At 41.8% G+C, this 21,078-nt stretch overlaps 1 protein-coding gene across 5 annotated transcripts in view; it reads right to left on the reverse strand.

The window, feature by feature from the left end:
- The window catches only part of ASTN2 (astrotactin 2), an 800,009-nt gene that overhangs the window by 164,351 nt on the left and 614,580 nt on the right, over window positions 1–21,078 (reverse strand). For 4 of the 5 annotated variants that reach the window (XM_074362105.1, XM_074362106.1, XM_074362104.1 and 1 more), the window contains one exon: window positions 940–1,205. In XM_074362105.1, coding sequence (XP_074218206.1) covers window positions 940–1,205 — 266 coding nt within the window. Of the gene's footprint in view, window positions 1–939; window positions 1,206–20,724; window positions 21,049–21,078 lie in introns of those variants that run through there. The other variant, XM_074362107.1, reaches the window with a different exon arrangement.

Below are 21,078 nucleotides of genomic sequence, written 5' to 3' on the forward strand. Positions count from 1 at the left end.
ATTTGGAAAAAGTACTCCACAAACACAAGTTTGCAAACCAGTGAACCAAATCATTCACACAATCCTCTCAAGCCCTGACATGCTATAGTTGAAAATGAGAGAGACACAAAGAGGAAAAAGATGTAATTTCACAATTAAGCATGCAAGCTCTCCAGCAGACCAACACTGAGCAAATCACTAAATGTCTTAGGTTTCCTCACCTGCAAAGTAGGAATAGGATGAAGGTGAACCACATGGAATTGCCATTTTCATGAATAAATAATGGTCAAATGTTAGAAATTCCATATGAGTCAACAACATACCTATGAGTAAATCATAGATCTGGAAGGTAGCTTCAGTGAGCTAACCTGAGTACAGCACTGAAGTACAGACTTCTAGATTTTAACCAAATCCACATCTTCTTCTCCTGGGAAAACTGACAGACTGCATTTCCCTGTCTTCATTTGCAGACAGGGGTGCCCAGTGGCTGAACTCTAGCCAACCAGTGAATGGGAGCTGAAATGATAATTTGCCATTCTCAGGCGTGGCCCATTTAAGCTTCTCGTGTGCAACCTTCCATGTTCTTTCTTCTTCCAAAGCAGCCTTGGAAGCATCAGATGAACAGAGCACAAGATGGAACAGGCTGGGTCCCTGAACCACTTCTCAGAGTAAAGCCACTCATCAATCAAAAACATCTACTTAGGACTCTGCACAAACAAGAAATAACCTCAATTGTACTAAGCCACTGAGATTTGAGAATTTGTCGGTCACAGTACCTCTTGTTACCAAGCTGTATGTGTGCTTAAAACATGGTAAGGAATCAAGAAATGCTAGTCCTCGCCATGATGGTGATGGTGGTGGTGAGGATGACAGTCCTGGTGGACAAAGGGCCCACCAAGGGCAGGAGATATGAGGGTTGGCACTTAGATTTGACTTAGTGACTGCGTCAGGGGAGCTCACCTCCTTGGTGCCATTGTCCTGGATGAGGCTGTAAAGTGGTGCCACACGGCTGATCTCCAGCAGTACCGGGGTGGGGCTCAACTGCTCTTTGCCCGGTCGGCGGCAAAGGTGGCAGGTTGATGGACAGCGGCCTTTCTCTTCACAGCGGATCTCCACACCCGAGATGAGCTGGTCATCTGACAGCATCTGGGCCGTCAGCAGACCTGAGAGGTAGGTGATGAAGGGCATGGACTTGAGCTCCTTCTTGCTGCCCAACTCCGTGGTCTCTAGAGAAAGAGATAAGTTCGGTATTGTTCAAAAAGTCAGACTCCTGAACCCATAAAGATGTGCTAAAGAAGTGGTATCCGCTGGAAAGGAAATAAAATGATGACAGAGTGGTTTGTTCATGATGCTTTGGAAAGAGCGTTGACCTGAGGGTTCAGAGGCCAGAATGGTGTCTTTTTCTACTATTATATTAAATGATCCTTTGCTTTCTCTAGGCCTCACTGTCTCCAGCTTTAAAGTCAGTAGGTTGGACTAGAGGATTCTTCAAGGATCTTGCAAGATGTAAATATTCATGCATATTTTTCCTAACCAGAAATTCCTTTCTCTAACTGTCAATTTGTATAAATGCTACCTTTCTTTTAAAAACTTGCTCCAGTCCTATATTTCCCATGAAGTTCCATGTTATGGGGGAAAGGCAAACTTTGGAGTCAAGTCAATTTCAGTTTAAATCTCAATTCTGCTTTCTAAGTGCCTATAGTGATTAACTCTGCAATGTGTGGTTAATAATAACAACTGAGGCAGTTATGACTGGTAAATGAGACAGGAGAGGGACCTGTCTGGAAAAGGCACGATTTCCCCCTTTCTTTCCACGCTCGTCTATTCCCTTATTCAAACTTCTTTTCCTCAGAGCCGTCATGTGCGTGAGTGACACATGTCCTGTTCTGTGCTGTCCCTCCTGATCTATACAACTGGCGTTTCCCATCTCTGTGCCTTTGTTCACCCTGTCCTCTTTTTCCCCTCTGCCTCTCCAAATCATTACTACTCATCAGTGTTCCATCTCAAAGTGACCTTCTTCAGGAAGTCTTTCCTCCTTGCCCCAGCCCTTCTTCTCTGGATAAGCATTTCTGCTCATAAGATCTTACCCTGTTAAGCTCATTTTCTGTTGACCTCTCTAACCATATAATCAGCTCATGGAGACCAGGGGCCATATTTCTCAGTCCAGGCCCCCAACCTTCAGTGCCTAGCATGGTGCTAGGAATATTCTTGAGGTTTTATCAAAGAGAGAAAATATCTAGTCTGGGGGCTCCAAAATTATTCTGAGGAACTCTAGGGATCACAGCAGGCATCTCAGCAGCTTCCTGAAGAGGGCAAGAGGGAAACTGAGCAGGCAGGACTCTAAACCTACACCTCAGCTTCAAATAGAAAGTCCCACCATCTCCTTTATAGACTGGCCTCCTACATGAGATTTCATAAGAAGAAGGGGCTCAAAGCATGAAGCAGCAAAGTGATTTACACAACTCAGAGGGTTCCATTTACATCACAGTGTCCTCAGAGCTGTACAATGCAGAGTTAGACACAACAACGTGGCCCTGTACTAAGGGACAAAGCTTGGTCCAGATGACAGGTTCATCCAAGCCTAGTGAAGTCAGGGCAAGTTCCTGCCTCAGTGGAAACAGGGGCCCTGGGCACCAAGTCCTAGGAGAAAAAAGAAGGTTGTTTCCTGCTCTCAGCTTGCAGTGACATGCAGCTGATCTGGAAATGGGCTTGCCAATTAGAAATACAAATAAACGCAGTCTTCATTCATTACTCTCTGGCCCTCGGGCTTGGGATCTGGGCTCCACCTTTTCTGTCTGGCTGTCAGCAAATGCTTATGAGCATCAGATCAAAGGCTCTGGGGGAAGAAGACGAGGCAAATTCCAGCTAACCAATCCTTCAGAGGGATTAAAGAAGAGTAGTTACTAAGATAAACAAAACAAAGCTGCGAAGAAGGCATCTCAGCAGCTGGGGAGACGGAGAGAGTCTTATATACAGACATGTCAAAAGAAGATGATGACGACCTTTGGAAGTGCAGGCTGGAGGGACAGTTTTGGAGAAGGGTGACTTCCAACTTGGGAGAGAACTATTCAGGGGAGGTCAGGGAAAGTCAGAGCTGCAAGGACATTAGGAAGTGGTCAGCCCACACCCTGATGCAGAATTCAGTAAACCATGGCCCATGTGTCAAATCCAGCCCTCTTCCTGTTTCTTGTAAATAAAGTTTTATTGGAACACAGCCCCCCTCATTTACTTATATATTGTGTATGGCTACAATGGCAGAACGGAGTAGTTGCAACAAAGACCCTATGGTTCACAAAGCTTAAAACATTTACTATCTGACCCTTTACAGAAAACACTTGGAAACCTCTGCTCTAGCCCTAAGCTACAGATGGGGAAACTGAGTCTCAGAGAGAGGTTACACAGGAATGTGGCAGTACGATGGATTAAAGTAAAAACTCTGGAATCAACAGACCACCAATACATGTGGATTGTGAACCTCCAAAGAGAAAAAATAGAGTAGAGCATCTTTTCTCTATAAAATATCTTTGGAAAATTATTGAAAAAGTATACCTTTGAAAAGGCTAGTCTGGTATAATTCTCCCATTTTGAATGAGAGGAAATAGTGTCCCAAAGAAGGTAAATGACTTTTTGAGGTCACATGGTGAGTTAGTGATCCTTTTAGTACATGATCCCAGCCTTCTGTTAACCAATTCATCACTTAAACTAAACTACTTTTTTTTTTTTTAAATCTCATACTTTGGAATATAGACGCCCTGCCCCTCATAGCACCTTGCCATAATTTAATTGGGCAAATAATGCAACATGGTGCTGGGGGTAAGGATTCCCTTGATGAAACAAACATTCATAGCCATCGGATTAAAGATCTAAATATCTGTCTAATACAAAACAAGCTATTGATCTTAGTTGGTCTGCTTTTGCCCAATAAATTTTTTTTTCAATCTATCAGCTCAACGTAAGTGGGGTTATAAGTACTCAATATAAGTACTTTTAAGTGGGGTTAAAAGCCCATAGTCCAGGCTGAAAACTGCATTCCGGTAGCAGTATAGAATTTAAGCTGAATTTAAGGGCTTATTTTGCAAAATGAGGGCCCTGGGATATCATCTGGTCCAGCCGCATTGCTTAACAAGTGAGGAATCTTGTAAGACCTAAATGGAAAAAGGGATTTAACTGTAAGTCCCACATACATTTATTAACAACGATCCTTTTTGTAAAGATTGTACCATGCTTAAATTATGATCTGGATGAAAGTTACAACAGGGAAGACCATTAGCCATTCCATTAATTATTCCTCTGTAGACACTACAATTGCAAAAGCTAATTGCTTCTGATCCAACCTCACTCTGTGGCTAAAGTCATCTTTTCAAGAAGCAAACTCTATATCCTTCTCCTGCTTAAATCTCTTCCAGGGCACTTCATTGCTCTCAAGATGAAGACCAAAATCCTTAACATGGCACATAGGTAATGTGGGATCTAGACAGCCTGTCTGCCTGTCCAGTCTGATTTCTCATCCTGTTGCTCCTAATTCTCCTCCTGTCAGCTACGCTGGCCTTCACATTTCTTGCATACACCCTGTGCCTTTCTGTCTTGGCAATGCTCTTCTCTCTGCACAGAATGCTTTCCCCAGCCCCACCCTCCACCCCTGCCTTCTGGCTCACTCCCACTCATCCTTCAGATCTCAGTTCAAGGGCCTGTTCCTCAGAAAAGCCTCTCCTGAACTCCATGCCACCAGTCTCTATTAGGGTTTCATACTAAAGATCCTCATAGCATCCCGTTCTATGTACCATCCACTAACATCTACAGACTATAAGATCCATGAGGGCAAAGGCAGTGTTAGTTTTGCTGATTTCCACATCCACTTTACCTATTACCTGGAGTACAGTACGATTTTAATAGTATTTTCAATAACGTATTTGAATATATATTTACATACCCTGATCACTGTGCTAGCTCATCAAAACACTGATGAGTCTAAGAGCCAAGATCTGTAAATTTCAGGATTGACAATCATATTGATGGCTTGCCATCAAGTGGCAAGCTCTTCCCAAAGAAAAACTAGCCCTTGATTGAAAGGTTAACAGATGAATAGCTGATCAATTTGCCAGCTGTTCTGACCTCCTCCAGGTTTTCACATAGGCCCTTGCCATCGAGGGGATGGGAGAGTTCAGTTAAAACAAGCCGTCTTTAACAGGCCAAGGATAAAGAGCATTTTTGAAGAGACTTATCCTCTGTTCACATTTCCCATCCCTCTGAACAATGATTCCAAAATAGGATCATGTCTGGTTTCAAGCCCAATTCAGTTCCAATGACACTACAACCCATTCATTTGAGAACCTGCCAACTGAACCCTCTTTTTTCTCCTCCCAAATTCCTGCTGGGTATTATTTTGTTGCCACCAGAGGAGGAAAAAAAAAGCCTCAGTTGAAGTGACAACTCCTTGTTGGGAGGGCAGCCAGGGCTTTTCAGCAGGAGGTGATGGCACCGCTTGCCCTCATCCAGAAAACAAAACAAAGGCATCAGACTCAGGGCTTCTGGGAGAGCCAAAGCCGCGTGAATGTTTGTTCAATATTCGGCAACAGCGCAGGGCGCTGCCTCCCGAGTCAGACAGGCTTGCTTTGGCAGTAGGCTTCCACTTGAAGCATTTAAAGGCTCCACAGGGACCAGAGGGGCTCAAATTAGAAACGTTAGGGTGGGGGAAAGAGGGTGAGACTTTTATATCATAAAGAATGGCCTTTATTACAGCAACGGCCTCCCAGGAATTGCTGAAATGGGATCATTTCTTAGGCGGAGTTACTGTCTCCTGTTGGAGGAAAGCAATTGCTCTGAAGCCTGCCTCAAGGACCCACACAAATATCCTTAACAAAGGGAGAGGTAGCCTGCTGAAATGTCTTCGCTGGTCTGCCCTTCATAAATAACAGTACCGACCTGAAGGAGTATTTGTGGAGATTAAAGAAGGTGCCTGGCAAAGGTTAAGCACTCAGTCAATATTAGTTGTTATTGTTGTTCCTGCTGTGGTTGTTTTAATTGTTATCGCTATTGCTGGAACAAGATGGTAAAACTGAAATTTCTATTGAGACACCAAGACAGAATGGAAGTGAAATCCCAAAGCCAAGGCCCTAGATACAGAATTCACAAAGGAGGTGAATCCCAACTAGTTTTATAACTCTAGAAACCTCAGCCAGAACAAGAAACTAAAATGAGGTCAGAGAGGAGACAGGAAGGATTTAGGGGAGATTTGCTTTGGAGACAGCTATTACCTAACGTTTAGAGTCCTAAACACCCCAGGTGGGACGTGCAGAGCACAGTACCTTCTAAGCCCAAGTTTTGTGACAAGGGGCCCCAAGAGTGCATCTTGGAGAAATTGTTAAGTGCCCCTGGCAATGGGGAAGATAGTGGACCAGGGTCCTACTCTACTTGCAAAAGCTCTAGCAGCCTGTGGGAGCAGAACAGAAGGGGCTGCACAGGGATTAGCCCCAAATCCCAGAGGTTGCCAGTGTAAAAAATGCTTGAGGATTTCCCCTGGGCCAGATGTGGATCCCAAAATAGGAAGAGCTGGGCTGGATCTGGGTTTCTGGGGTTTTTGTTTTGTTCTCTTTTGTTTTCCAATGGAGGTACTGGGGATTAAACCCAGGACCTCATGCATGCTAAGCATGTGCGCTAACCACTGAGATATACCCTCCCTGCCGCCCTGGATCTATTCTGAGTCCCCCACCCCTACCCCAGGAGGAATTATAACAGAGACTGAGAGGTCCCCATAGTGAGAGTCTCTGTAAAGTGGGCAGCCGGAGAAACAGAAGGTGGAGGGGGATCACAGCAGCCAAAGAGACATTGCGTGGTCCCCTGGTCTTGAGAGAAGCCTCTAGCTACTGGCACCACTGAAAAGCCCCTGAAAAAGCCCCCAAAGAAAGGGTCAATTTAAAAAACCTGTCAGGACCAGAGAACACAGACACAAGGGCACCAGGGCAAGGATGTCCTTCTCAATCCCCACCATCTCTCCCTCCTCTGCTCTGACTGTGGACAGAGAGGAAGAAGAGCGAGAGAGAGACAGAAGGAAGACCAACCTTACCCTGGCCCCTGATATCCACGCTGGGGAGGGCAAGGAGATTTGACTTGTCAGACTTAGAGATCTGATTAAAATCTTGGACTGGACATCCTAATTCCTGACATGAAACTGTATTATCAGTTTAAAATGCCTATAGCACTGTCTGTTCCAAAGGAGTGATAACAGACTAGATGTGGCTTGCTAAGATTTTCGTCTAGGAGCAGAGGAAGATCATCCCAGTGAATACATTAAAAGGAGTGTGGGAACCAGCTCACATATATATACTTGCGAACATACGTATCTTCATAAACTATATCTTGATCATTCTAAATTTTTGCTATCAGCTGAACCGTTTGCATCATCATCACTATGGTGCTTATCAAACATTTTAAATTTTAGTTAGTGCTAATTTAATATCTGTCTCCCCAACTAAACTGTGAGCTCCACGAATGCCAGGACTACAGCCAGTTTTCATGACCATTTGCATCCCCACCATAGAGTTCAATGTCTGATGTACTGTAGACAGTTCACAGGAAAATATCTTAATAAACAAACAGATGAATGTGTAATCTGATCCTTTTTCCCTTTAATTCCCTCTATTCCTGCAACATTTATCAGACTTCAAATCCACTGTCTCAATTTTATCACCATCGCCCCAGAGGTAAATAGTCTTAACCTTACTTTAGTCATGTACAAATGGTAGCTCAGAGAGGTAAAGGAATTTGCCCAAGAACACATAGCTAGTAAATAGTCCAGCTTTTTGTACCTGGTTCTACTGCCTCTTTCATTGTATTTTTCTCCGAAATTTTTCAGCTCTAATATATATATTAGAGTCATCTCTGTTGCAAAGTCATCTCTGTTGCAAACACGTGGCCTTTCTTATTCCTGTCACCTCCAGACAATAACCCTAGGCTCCCCCACCCCTTTCCAGGCGTTAAGGCATTTTAAAGGTTAGCTAGTCAGAAATTCCACCTGATGTTTCATTCACCACCAAATGATTCGTCAACCGCTATTTGGACACTTCTAATGACATATAACTCAGTACATTTTTAGGCCTCCAGTTCTATTATGGGACAGCTCTGTTGAATCTAGCCTGGCTTCCCATCTGGAAATTGCAATTCTCATCTTAAGCATAAGACCCAGGCCCGGAGCTATGAGCTTTATGCGTTTTGGACGCCCCATCTGCAGTACTCAAGCCTGCCCCTTACCTGTGGGTCATGCTAAGATTAGCCAATTAACTATAGTGGAGGTAGATAAATTCCTGACCTCAGGAACTATGGGGCACCCTTGAGTAGTCTCTGATTAAGGTGTGCGTGCGTGTGCGCACGCGCATGTTTCAGGAATAGAAGGGAAAGCCACAGTGGAGACTGTAAAAAGAAGACAGGTCTACAGAACTGCCAAATCCTAGGACAACTTATTTCCTGCTCCAACCTAATTTGCAACTTCTTCCCTAAATGCACAGGTAATATGCGTGATCACAGAAGGGCAGCTACAGCACAGTGACTTGCTTGGGTTTAAATTCCAGCTCTTCCATTCCCAGCTGGATGATCCTGGAGAAGTCATTTAACCTCCCTGAGGCTCCATTTTCTCATCTGTAAAATGTCAATAATGCCAGTATCTAAGTCTTGGATTATTTGAAGGATAAATGAGAAACTGAAGCCAATAAATAATTTACAAATTCTAGGGTGTCAAGAGCATCTTCAGAGGCCAGTGCTTGGCCTTCAACTCTGAATTACTCATTCTTGTGCATGTCTGAGTCCACAAAGCTTCCTTTGCAACCTGCTGGTGCTTTAGCCACACTGCCAGGAATCTCCTTAAACTACCTGTTTCCTACCTAGTGGAACGTAGTAGGCAAAGGTAGAATTGAGAACTTAAGCCCAAAGCTACTAAGTCAGACTACCTGATTCTAAACTCTGGGCAAATCGCCTCACCTCTCTAAACTTAGTCTTCTCATTTTTAAAAACGAGGAAACTAATTCCTCACCGAATTGCTCTGAGCATCAAATGAGATGCAGCATCTATGATCCCATATAGTCCTTGCTATCATCCTACAAAGTAGAATTGTTGCCCCCTTTTACAGATGAGGGAACTGAGGCTCAGAGTGACATAGTATAACTGACAAGAGGATACTTGTTTCCAGTGAAAAAAGGTAAATCTCTGAGGAAGGTCATATTCCTTGTGGGCAGTGAGATGTACCCCTGGACAGTACCCAGTAGCCCAGTAGTGGCTGATGTCTTTTGTTTATTTATTTACAAGTTAGAATTATTTTAAAAGGTATTTTTTAAAAGGACAAAAATACCCACATGGTTTTGCTGTATTATTTGCCCTAAAGTAAAGAGTAGAGTGAAGAACCCCAGGGCAGCTCAGTCGGCCCAAAAGTGCGTCTTCCCACAGACTAAGGGCATGCTCAGCCCCCACCTGCCCTGACTTATCTTTCTCTTGTGTTCAGGGAACAGTCAGCATCCAAGGTATCATTTGCTCCTGCCTCTTGGGACAAGGTGTGCTGTGGCCAATAACGGGAAGCTGGATGAAAGGCCACGTGTGATCTTCTGCTGCCCTCTAGTGCCTTCTTAAGATGATTGCTCCTGGGAAAAATCTGTTAGGTCTTTGATGCCAAAGAGTGATCACTGTGGGCAAAGCAACTTGCTAGGCATTGAGCACAGCAAGGAGGAGAGTAAAGGCTTAGCTATGATACAAGGAAGCCCAGTGTAATGACTACAAGGGCTCTAAATGAGCGTCTACTTAGAAAGTCTATCAGTGTCAGGTTTGGAGCTAGGCATTGGGGGGTGGGCAGTGAAATTACAAATAATGATTCATTTCAACCCTAGCTGTGCTTAAGTGTAGAGATTTAGGAAGGAAAAGCTAGAAGGGAAGGAAAGAGGAGAGAATGGGGACAAGGCAGAGAGAAGAGGTAATCGGTGGAATAGGATCTTGAAGGAAATAGGACGAGATGATCCCCCAGGTAGCAATGGAAAGGATGTGGTCTGAATGTCAGACTTGGGTTTGAATTTGTTTGATCAAAACTGTGCATTTGACTAGGGCTTCTGTGTACAGTTATGCAAGTTGTGTACTGCATGACAGCAACAAGGCAAGGGGGTGAGTGGGGGCTGAATCCTGCCTCAGCTCCACTGGCCATGCCTGTGCCCATGGGACTGAATCCAGGCAAGGGAGCACCATTTCCCAATTCATTTGAAAGGGGGCTTACAGCTAGCTAAGGCCCTGGATGTGACCATGGACAAGCTACTTCCTCTCTAGGAGCTTCTGCCTTTTCGTGCATACACTAAGGTTAATATTATCAACAATAAAAATTATTGTAATTTAAGATAATGGATGCCCATGCCTCTCAAGAGGTTTCAGTTCTACTACTAGTATTATTATAACAACCTGGCTGTATTCTTAACATGTGGTGGGATAAGTGCATGAAAAAAGGAGAGGGCAGAAAGGAAATTCACATTTCCTGAGCTTCTATTCTTAGCCAAACACAAGACATTGTAAATTTCATTGAATCCTCACAACAGTGCTTTGGAGTACGAATATTACAATTTTTATAACCATATTTTACGACCGAGGAAACAAGAGGTTCTGAGGGGTGACAGACTCAGCCAAAGGCTGTTAGGCACTCAGGCTCTGACTTCAAAGCCTCTTTTCTAGCCGATGGAGCATAGAAGCATCATTACTAGAAAGCCTGCCTTCTCCTTGGGATCCCAGTCCTCCTCTTTCATAAAAATTCTGCTGTAATTGACTATACTTCAATTTTTTAAAAAAATGTTATTATGGATATCAGGATGGTTGATTAAGGATAAAACAGAAAAAAAATCCTTGAGGAAGGATTACAAAATTCCTCCTCCTTCCAGTAGCTTCTTAGGCTAGGGATCAAGGAGGAAATGCCTGGAGGAAATGTGCGCAAAGAATCACGCTAATGGCCTGCTTGAGATGAAGACTCCCAGCTCAGGCTGCTTGGACAGGACCTCGAGGCAGCTGAGCAGGCCAAGGAGACACACCAGGCCACCCTGGAGCCGGTGGAAAGCTTCCAGGTTGAAACATTGGGGCGGGTGTGAACCTGGGATGGCTCAGCTGGGAGGAGGCTTTGGTGCCATCAGAAAACAAACTGCCACTCTTGAGATCGTCCTAAAGGGGCTCCAGTTTTGCTGGCATACTTCTAAGTCTTCATGATCACTGAAATCTTAACAATACTCAGACTGAAAGGTCACCTTTAAACATGCTGATAGGCGATGCTTTTGGAGAACACATTCAAGGTGAGTTACTTCTACTAGCTTCCTTCTTCCCCTGGCTGTGCTGCTCAGGGCAGGAAAAGGGAATCATGAGCCTACCAATCCAAAAAAAAAAAAAATTCAATGAAAATTAAAATAAAATTAAAATAAAGGGCTGAGACCACTTGGGACTCTGTCTTATCACTGAGGACATCAGTAAAATGAATATTAATAACAGCCAAGATTTTACAGACACATGCTCCAGGCCAGATGTGCTGCAATATGCCCTGTGTACACTGTCTCCTTAGTTCCATATAAATCATAACAGTGAGAGGCTGGTTTCATTTCTGCGCTTTAAAGTTGACGAAATGGAAGCTTATAAAGGTGAAATTGGGGACAAATAGCCTTCCAGTTTAACCTGTCTTACTTCCAACCATGTTCCTGTGATCTTAAGCTGCCTCCACTTGCTAAACTGCTGTAGACTCAGGGTATAAATTCTGGAAATCAAATGTGCAATTTCTGTTACTTCTGCCTATTACATCATAGTGATAAGCAATACAATCTTTAAATAATAATCTATGGATAATCAATAGGGAATAGGTTAAAAAAAAGAAAAACTATGGTTCATCCATAGACATAGTGGAGTCTATAGGTTTTTAAAAAATATTTTATTAATTTATTATTGTATTACTTAATGATTTTATTGGGGGTAATTAGGTTAATTATTTTTACAGTAGGTACTGGGGATTGAACCCAGGGCCTCCTACATGCTAAGCATGCGCTCTACCATCTGAGCTACACCTACCCCTGCAGAGTCTATGTTCTTAAAAAGGTACTGGGGCAATCTTTACATGCTATGGAGTAACCACAATGTTTTATTAAATAGACAAAACAAAGTATGGGACGGTTTTATAGTGCTTTCTTTTGTGTAAGAAAGAAGGAGAATACAGATACACAGATAGATAAAATCATATTTTATATTTATATTAATTATATGTTTATATTATATTTATACATTTGTATTTTATATTTATATTTATATGTATATAAATAGATATAATATGCATATTATACCTAACATAGATAGGTATAATTTTTCACTAAGAAACACAGACAATTAACCAAAACTAATAAAACTGGTTACTGACTAGGGGAGTGAGAATATAAGTTAAAGGGAAAAAGGAGAAGTCAGAGCTTTTTAGTGAATCCTGCTTTATAAGCTTTAGCTTAGGAAGCACACCAAGTTTTTACAGAATTTTTTTAATCAAAAAACAAAGGCAAAAACAATACCTAAAAATTATATGCACATTTTAAATATATGTATCCTGCTATATATTAAAGTGTTGGCATAACTACACAGAGAAAATAATTATGTTGAGAGGCTTCAAAATGCAATATTTTGATTTTACATGCTTAGTGAGAAATAGTCCAAAGAAAAAATGTTCTGCAAATAAATCTTAAACTAGATTTTAGGGACTTACTGTGAGTTGTAATATCAGTATTGCTATTTTGAAACTATTATGTGTATATTGTGAGCTATAGCAAACAAGCCATTATGTTACTATCCTTAGGAACTAAGATTATCAACCTAAGAAAGAGCCAATTCAGATATAAAGTCAGAGAAGCTAAGAAAAATTCTGCACCCTGAAATTTCCATTGGAAATCACATATACTTAATGCTTCTCTTTTAAAAAAAATAAACATTTCATAGCTCTGTCCACTGAAAAGGCCTAGAAGTAATGGTAACCTAATAGCAGCAAGTTCTCCTAACGCCCAGAATCTTGTTTTTGAATACCATTTCCCACTAAAAGGAACAAAAGATTCTTGGAAAAATTCCTTATTCCAAGTCTGGGATAGGTGTGGTACAAGCTGAGTCTGGGATATCTTGCTGTGCCAAAAAATAAGATAGCTGCCAAAGACCAATGTGATCATTTCAAAAGGACAGAGAAGCCAATTTAGAGAGGCGCCCACTGGCGTAACACTGAACAAATTGAACATCAAAGTGAACAATGACTGCAATTGATTAAAACAGATCAGATAAATACATTTCCTGAGATTATTATGCTCCTCAAATCAAAACCAAAACCAAAGCCAAAGCCAAAACCGAAAAACAAACAAAATGAAATCTCAATATCCACCACTGGGGATGGCTAGGAGACCAGCTCAAGAGTAGCAGAGAAGATTTTATCATATGAACTGGATTTCAGGGTAACCACAATTTACTTTATGGAAATACTGCAAGCAGGAAGAATGACAGAATTAGGAAATGACCATTTTGCAATCTCTAATAAAACAATAGCTCTAGACAGCTATCATCAATGAATCCTAAAACCATTAGGAGAAAGGCTGATGGGAAATATTCTAATGAATGGATCACAGTTACAACATCTGAACCTACTGGTAAACCTTAACTTCACTAAAAGCAGAAAACCAGACAGTAAGTGCTTTTGATATGATGCTAGAGTAAGTACATGGCCTGTATATTTCAGCTGGTGCTTCTTAGGCCCATGGGTAGATTTCAAGTGTCTGTAAATTTGCATAGGGGAAAGATACACCTTTATTTTCAGGATCGTCTAAATGCAATTTAGCACTTTAAATTTAAATTATGAATGCAGGCAACAAACTACAGTACAGTAACACTTCCTAAGACTTCGACACAATCAAAGCCACATACATTTCCATCACATTACAGTTGTTACAAATATTTCTAAACATTTACATTCAACACCTGTTAGAAATCATGGTAATTATTAGGCTCTCCACTAAATCTTGTCACCAAGAAAGGAGCACATACATTGCTACATTTACCATTTGGTTCTTTTGTATTTTGATAATTATATCTTGATATAATTTCTTTCTTCTGTAGTCCTTATGTATTTCATTTTATGCATTTTAAAACATTCTGAGAAGGGAGGTCTATAGTCTTCACCATTCTACAGCAGTCCATGAGACCAAAAAAAAAAAAAAAAAAAAAAGGAAAAAAAAAAAAAAAGAAAAAAGTGCTGAATCCCTAGGAGAGAGGAAAAATTTAAAAAGCACCAGGAGGAAGCAATCAGCTAAATCTGCAAAGTGCAAAATTCTAAAAAAAAAAAAAAAAAAAACAAATGAGTCAATGCTGTTGAGCAATAAAGGCATGGGCAAAAATTACAGATGTAACAATTACAGATTAGAGGAGACCTCGTACAACCTGTAGACATTCTAAACCTTAAACATACCTACTATAAAAAGGTACTTGGAAGTAATTAAGGAAATTTTAATATGAAGTACTCGATGTGATAATGATGTTGAGATTATGTTAAAAAAATAATCATCTGCTCAAGATACATACTGTGGTATTTACAGGAGGAATGACAGAATATCTGAGGTTTGCTTTAACAGACTCCAGCAACAAAAGACGTATCAAGGGTGAGGGATAGCTGAAGCAAACGCAGTGAAGTGTTGACAACAATATTTGCTGGGTGATGGGCACAACGGGATTCACTATCCCATTTTCTTTCCTTGTTTATGTACTTTTCTCAGTGAAACACTGAAAAAAGTGGGCTGCCAGAAGGATTACACAAAATCAAGAAAGGCAGTTACTGCCAGGGAGGACTGCCCCTCATTTCGGAGGAGGGATTTTTCACATCTACATTATGCACTGTTTTGATGCCTTCCTCTAAAGGTATTATCAGTTGCATTATGTTTAAAAAAATAGTAAAGAAATTTTCCTACTTTTAGAAAATACATTAGAATAATAAAAAATTAGCATAGCAGTGACATAAAAAGAATACGTGGGTGGAGGTGGTGGGGCGTAGGAGGGTGGTGGGGGAAAGGAGACTGTTTAGTCTGCTGCCACCCAGTCTTTAAAAGATACCAACTGGTAGACAGGGTAATGGTAGCCACTATAAAGAGAAAGGTGGCTGAAATCCTGGAGCCAAAACGACAGGATATCTGGACTGGGGCTGACACGTGGGGCTTAGTAAAAATAAGGCGTATGGGAAAGCTTCCAGCAGCCCTCACTTAGTATTGGGTTGAGGTTAATGACGTGACACAGGGAACATTCTCCGAGCAAGCCTCCAATGCTAACATTTATCAAACACCTACTCAGGTGTTTGATTACTTCTGACCTTTATAACCTATGGGGCCTTCTCAGAACTGACCCCCTCCCCCCCAAGTCCTCTGCCTGCCTCTTGTCTGTAGAAAAACTTTAGCCTCCTAGGTCTTCTCAAAATTGAATCACAGAAGTCAGAAAATGCAGAAAGAAAGGAAACAGTCAAGCAAGGCAAAATAATGGTTGTTCAGCCATTAAACAAGGTTAAGTACCTTTAGTTTCTCCTCCAGGGGAACAGATATTCCGAGTCACATCCTTTGAGCTGTTTTACTAAAACCCACACCAGGTGGAACAAGTTAACTGTATGCTGCCCACAAGCACGAGACCCCAGGCAGGTTGATGATGTTGACTCCTGATTGCCTTATCACCCACCAATTAGAAGAATGTCCACAAGCTAATCACACATTTCACAACCCCTCTCCTTAACCCTGTCTTTACAAACATTTCCCTGAAATCCAGCTTGGGATTCGGGCCTTTTGAGCACTAGCTACCTGATTTCTCGGCTTGGCACCCTGCAATAAACACTGCACTTTCCTTCACCACAACTTGCTGTCAGTAGATTGGCTTCACTGCACGTGAGCAAGCAGACCCAAGTTTGGTTCAGGAACACTTTGGCTGGCTATCCACACTAGTTCAAACCATTACAAATTGGGTCTGGCCAATGCACATAAATGTGTATGATATTAAAATAAAGACTCAGAATCCTAAACCAGCTATTTCCATATCAGCTCAAGGAAATAAAACCAACAAAAGAAAGCATAAAAGCTCCCTGCAAACCTTACTTGTGATAGTTAAATGTTCGAAGATGAGCTTATCAACTTGACAAATTCTTATCCAGCCAGTTTGACAACTAATAAAGGACAGAAAAAAATGATTTCAAACATTTTTCCATATTAAGTAAATAAAAGATAAAAACATTTATTAGAAGATGAAAATGTTGGACACCCAGCATGGTTGTAAGTATATATGAACAGTTTAAAAGGGAACCTGGTAAATATTTATATTTACATAAATGTAACCAACATAATGGTTATATTAAGGTGATGGATAAAGTTGACTCTTAAAATTTCCTTTTATGCTGTAAATTTAAATCAAATTCAAACATTTACTGAGCACTTTCTAGGTACCAGGTGCAGGTTAAATGGAAAAACACACAGGGATTGGGTATGGCGTATGGAGATTAGAGTCAGAGTTTCAGCAGAATGTAGACTAATGACAGACAAATGGAACGATAGATATGTACATAAGTAGAATAAAAGACTGAGGGAGGAAGAAAAGGAAGGAGGCATGAAGGGAGGGAGGAAAGGGGAGAAGGAGAAGGAGGGTGGGAGGGATGGAGCCTTCAAAACGGCCTGTGATAATCTCACCTCCTCACAAGCACTGCCTGGATAGTCTCTTCCACTTGAGCAACTTGTTTTAACCAACAGAACACAGCAACATGGAGGGGATGCCACTCCTATGATGACGTTACAGAAGAATGTGTCCTCTCTCTTGCTGGTTTTGATGAAACAAGCTGTCCTGGAGAGGCTCACGTGGCAAGGAGCTGAGGGCAGTCTCCAGCCAGAAGCCAGCAAGGAGAGGAAGCTCTCAGTCCGACAAACCCATAAAGAACTGAAACCTGCCAACACCACCTACGTGGTCTTGGAAACTGCTCCTTCCCTAGCCTTTCAAGTGAGACCCCAGCCCTGGCCAATAACTTGATTGCAGCCTCGCGAGAGACCTTGAAGCCCATCCCCTAGTGAAGCTCTGCTCAGACTCCTAACTCACAGAACCTGTGAGATAAGAAACGCGTGTTGTTTTAAACCACAAAGTTTGGGGGTCATCTGTTATTCAGCGATAGATAAGTGATACAGATAGACAGATGTAATTTTACATTATGTCATGAAAATTCTAGCAGTTATAAACCTCTAGACTCAGACAAATTTGGTTAGGCTGTATTAGAGTTTTAAACTCCTTCTATTTTCTACTCAATATCCCATAAACAAGACATTTCTCTTTCTCTTCAGAATTCAGCTGCTAATATGGGAAGGAAAAGAGAACATTTTGTCAAAATAGTAATCATAGTAATAGTAATAATAACAATGACAAGAATAGCTAACGTTCATACAGCACTTATTCAGGCAGTGTTCTAAAAATCTTAGATCTATTAAAATCATCTAACATTTACAATATTACTGTGAGGTAGATAACTACTATTATTTCCATTTTGCAGTGGGGGGGGTGAAGTACAGAAAGGCTAAGTTGTTCAAAGTTACATAGCTTGTCAGTTGCAACAAATTACCAAGCATTACTTCAAACCACCTTCTAAACCATTCCGCAAAATAACCTTCCAGGTGGGTGGAATTGGGGTTTCAACCCAGGTTTGTCTGACTCTGAAGCCCTCCACTACACAATGGTGGACTTAATAAGCAAACTTATTTATAAAATAATAAATGCAATACAATGAGCATTACCATATCTCATTTTAGCTGATGTTATCACTATTTTAAAGAGAATGAAAGAGAGAGAAAACTAGAGATCTCTGTAAACGGAGAAAGCAATCTTTAGCTGATAGGGTGATGTTATCAGTTGAATTGTGTCCCCCAAAAGATATATTGAAATCTTAACCCCCAGTATGTCAGTATGTGACTCCATTTGGAAACAGGGTCACTGTAGATTTAATTAGTCAAGATGAAGTCATATTAGAGTTTTAATCAGGTAAGATAAAGGTCATAATCTAATAGGGCTGGTGTCCTTGTAACACGAAGACACAGATGTGGATGAAAAATGTTGCCTGCCAAATCAGTAAACAGAGGATGGTACAACTATCAAGCCATCAGACACTGCAGCCACCCCAGCTATGCACCCTGAGGGGACCCAGGATGCAGAAAGCAGAATACTGGCCCTCAATAGTTAAGGCGCATGTCAAAGGAATGATTTCAATGAGTCCAGACTCTTGCATCTTCCCATATAGAGAAAAAGCTCTAAGTTCATTAAGTTGAGATGTCTGGTTTTTTTTAATCAACAATAATCTTTTGATGTTCCAACTACCAGTTTTCTTGCTGAGAGACTCCTATATACCCTGGCTCCTCCCTCACCTTTTGGGAGTAGTTCCTCAGAGCTATCTGAGAGGCTGTCTTCCGGGTTTGAGCTCTCGGTTTTGTCCGCCAAATAAAACATAATTCTCAGCTTTTAAGTTGTGATTTTTGTTTTGTTTAGTTTTTCAGTTGACACAGACACACACAGAGGAGAATGCCATGTGAACAAAGAGACATACAGGAAGAAAATGACCATGTGAAGACAGGGGCCGAGACTGGAGCTGTTACCACAAACAAGGAACACCTGGGGCCACCAGATGCTGGAAGAGGGAAGGATTCTCCCTGTAGACTTTAGGGAGCCTCGCCCCACTGCCACCTTGATTTCAGAATTCTAGCCTCCAGAATTGTAAGAGAATAAATTTCTCTTGTTTTAAACCACCTAGTCTATGACACTTTGTTATGATAGCTCAATGAAACTGATACAGGTGGTTTAAATGTTAAATAAAAAAAAAAGGTATGGTAAAATGCTGAATAAAGAATATTTAAAGTATTCCCCAAAGAGTATTTTTAAAATGTCTCTGTGTATAAGGAAAACTAATAATGTGTCAAGGGTATGCAAAGCCACAGGATTAAAATAAGTGCATTTTTCCAGAGTGTTTATTTTACTCTGAGATTTTGTGGGAAGCATGGTAATTAATTTAAGTGGTAAGTAATTTAAACATTTTTTTTAAAGGCAAACAGATTTTTTTGAGAGAAAAGAAAGGGGTTATGTGTGTGTGTGCGTGGTTTTTTGAAAGCATGATTGGACTACATCCCCACACTGTCAGAGGAGTACCATTAGCTTCTCTCTGTGCTAGGAGAAAGGTCAATATAAAAACATGAGTCCTGAATTGAGACTTTAGGCTTGTAACTGTGATTTTCATCAAACAGGGTGCTAACTCACCACCAAGTCTAAGAAGGGGCTATAAGACTGGGAAGAAACCGACAGTAACTCTCCCATCTCCCCTACCTGCAACACACTGCCTGGTACAAGAACCCCAGGTGTCTGTCCAGAGAGGCTCCTTGTCATTGTGGTGAAACAGGCTGTACTATGTCTCCAACACCACAGAAAACCAGGGCAGAGAGCAATCCCTCCTTTTTGCTGGCAATAACCAAACTTAAAACTTAGCTAAACTGTAACCCTGCCACTTCCCAGAAAGTGACTGTAGGCAAGCCATTTAATCTGGCCGAGCCTTGCTTGCCTCTTTTGTAAGATGAAACTACTGATGTCTATTTGAATCATTGTTGTGGAGATTAATCGTGACATAGGACAACAACTATGGAGTGCCTGGTAAATTGCTGGTGTTCAAAATATGGTCCACTTTTACTCGACTGACACCACCCTGAATCATTTTGCAGCTAGAGTAACTCTAGGTCAGACAGGGATGTGATTTGCCTAAGGTCACATTTCTGAGTCTGACTCACTTACTCAGCAACTTCTACGTGCTGGGCACTGTGCTAACAGATGTGATGACAAACAGGCATTGTCCTTCAGGGAGTTCACAGCACACTGGCGACGATCGCAGGGAAGTGGGCAATTAAAGCCCAACTATGTGCTTTGTGCTGTGTGAGAAATCATCCAATTACAACTCCTGGTACTTGCTGAGCACGCAGTGTGCATATCCTTAATTAAATGCAAACAACTATATACCAATAATCTCAGTTAATCCTTACAGCAAAACTCACCTCCATTTAGAAATAAAGAAATGGGTAGAGAGATGAAACACAGTTAAGATGCTGGGTTCTCAGATAAAATCAGGTTCCAGTCTGAGATTTATACTTATGAATATGTGGCCTTGTTGTTTAATCACCTGGGCACCAATTGCTTATCTCATAGGGTCATTATGAAGATGAAGTAAACTATGCACGTCAAGTGTTTAGCTGCAGCCAGACACTAAGTGCTCAAATGTTAGTTTTGTTGTTGTGTTTGCTGTTTTACCCTTGTGAAGGGTCACATTGCCTACGTGGGATTTCAAATTCAAGCCCATCCTACTTGAAATATCTTCCTGCTCCTAAGCTATACTGTATGGTCACCTGCAGGAGCCTGTGGTTGGCCCCAAACTACACAGGGGCCACAGGTCCTCACCAGCCAGTAGGCTAGACCATCTCTCGATTGCGAAGACTCTATCCCTTCCTGCTCCCCTAAAACTAGATTAGTTTTGGGTTCCTAGGTAGCTTCAATTTGCAGGGATAGAGGCTGCGTAGTGTGTTCCCATCTCTACGTCTGCTGTCAGCCTCCTAGCTTGAGTAAGGTGTAAGAAAATTTCACAAGAACTATTTGTTCATCAGGTAAACTTATCTCTAGCCTGCAGTGTGTCACTGGGAGAACGATGAGGCCCTGAAGCACTACCTTTCTACGCGTGTCCAGGCTCTGTGCTTGCCCCAGAGTGGAAGCTGTAGTCTTCTCTTGGCCCATTTCTCAGATGGCAAAGCTGAGGTTCAGAGAGGCCTTTCTGCAAGGTGCCAAGGCTTGGCTGAGGACCACTCCTGGAAGCCGCCGTTTAGCAGAGGGGTTGACACAGACTGGAGTCAGGCACGTGAGTTCTCGTTTAGCTCCCCGACTCGCTGAGTGAACTTGGGCAGGCCCTTTTCGCCCCAGTTTTTTTAACTGTCCGATGGGGACAGAAAACTGAATTGCGTGGCCCCAAGACAACTATCTCTCAGCGGAGGGCCCACCACCACCCTGCCGCTGGGCCGTGAACGC

The sequence above is a fragment of the Camelus bactrianus genome, chromosome 4 (assembly GCF_048773025.1).
Source record: "Camelus bactrianus isolate YW-2024 breed Bactrian camel chromosome 4, ASM4877302v1, whole genome shotgun sequence".
NCBI lineage: Eukaryota > Metazoa > Chordata > Mammalia > Artiodactyla > Camelidae > Camelus > Camelus bactrianus.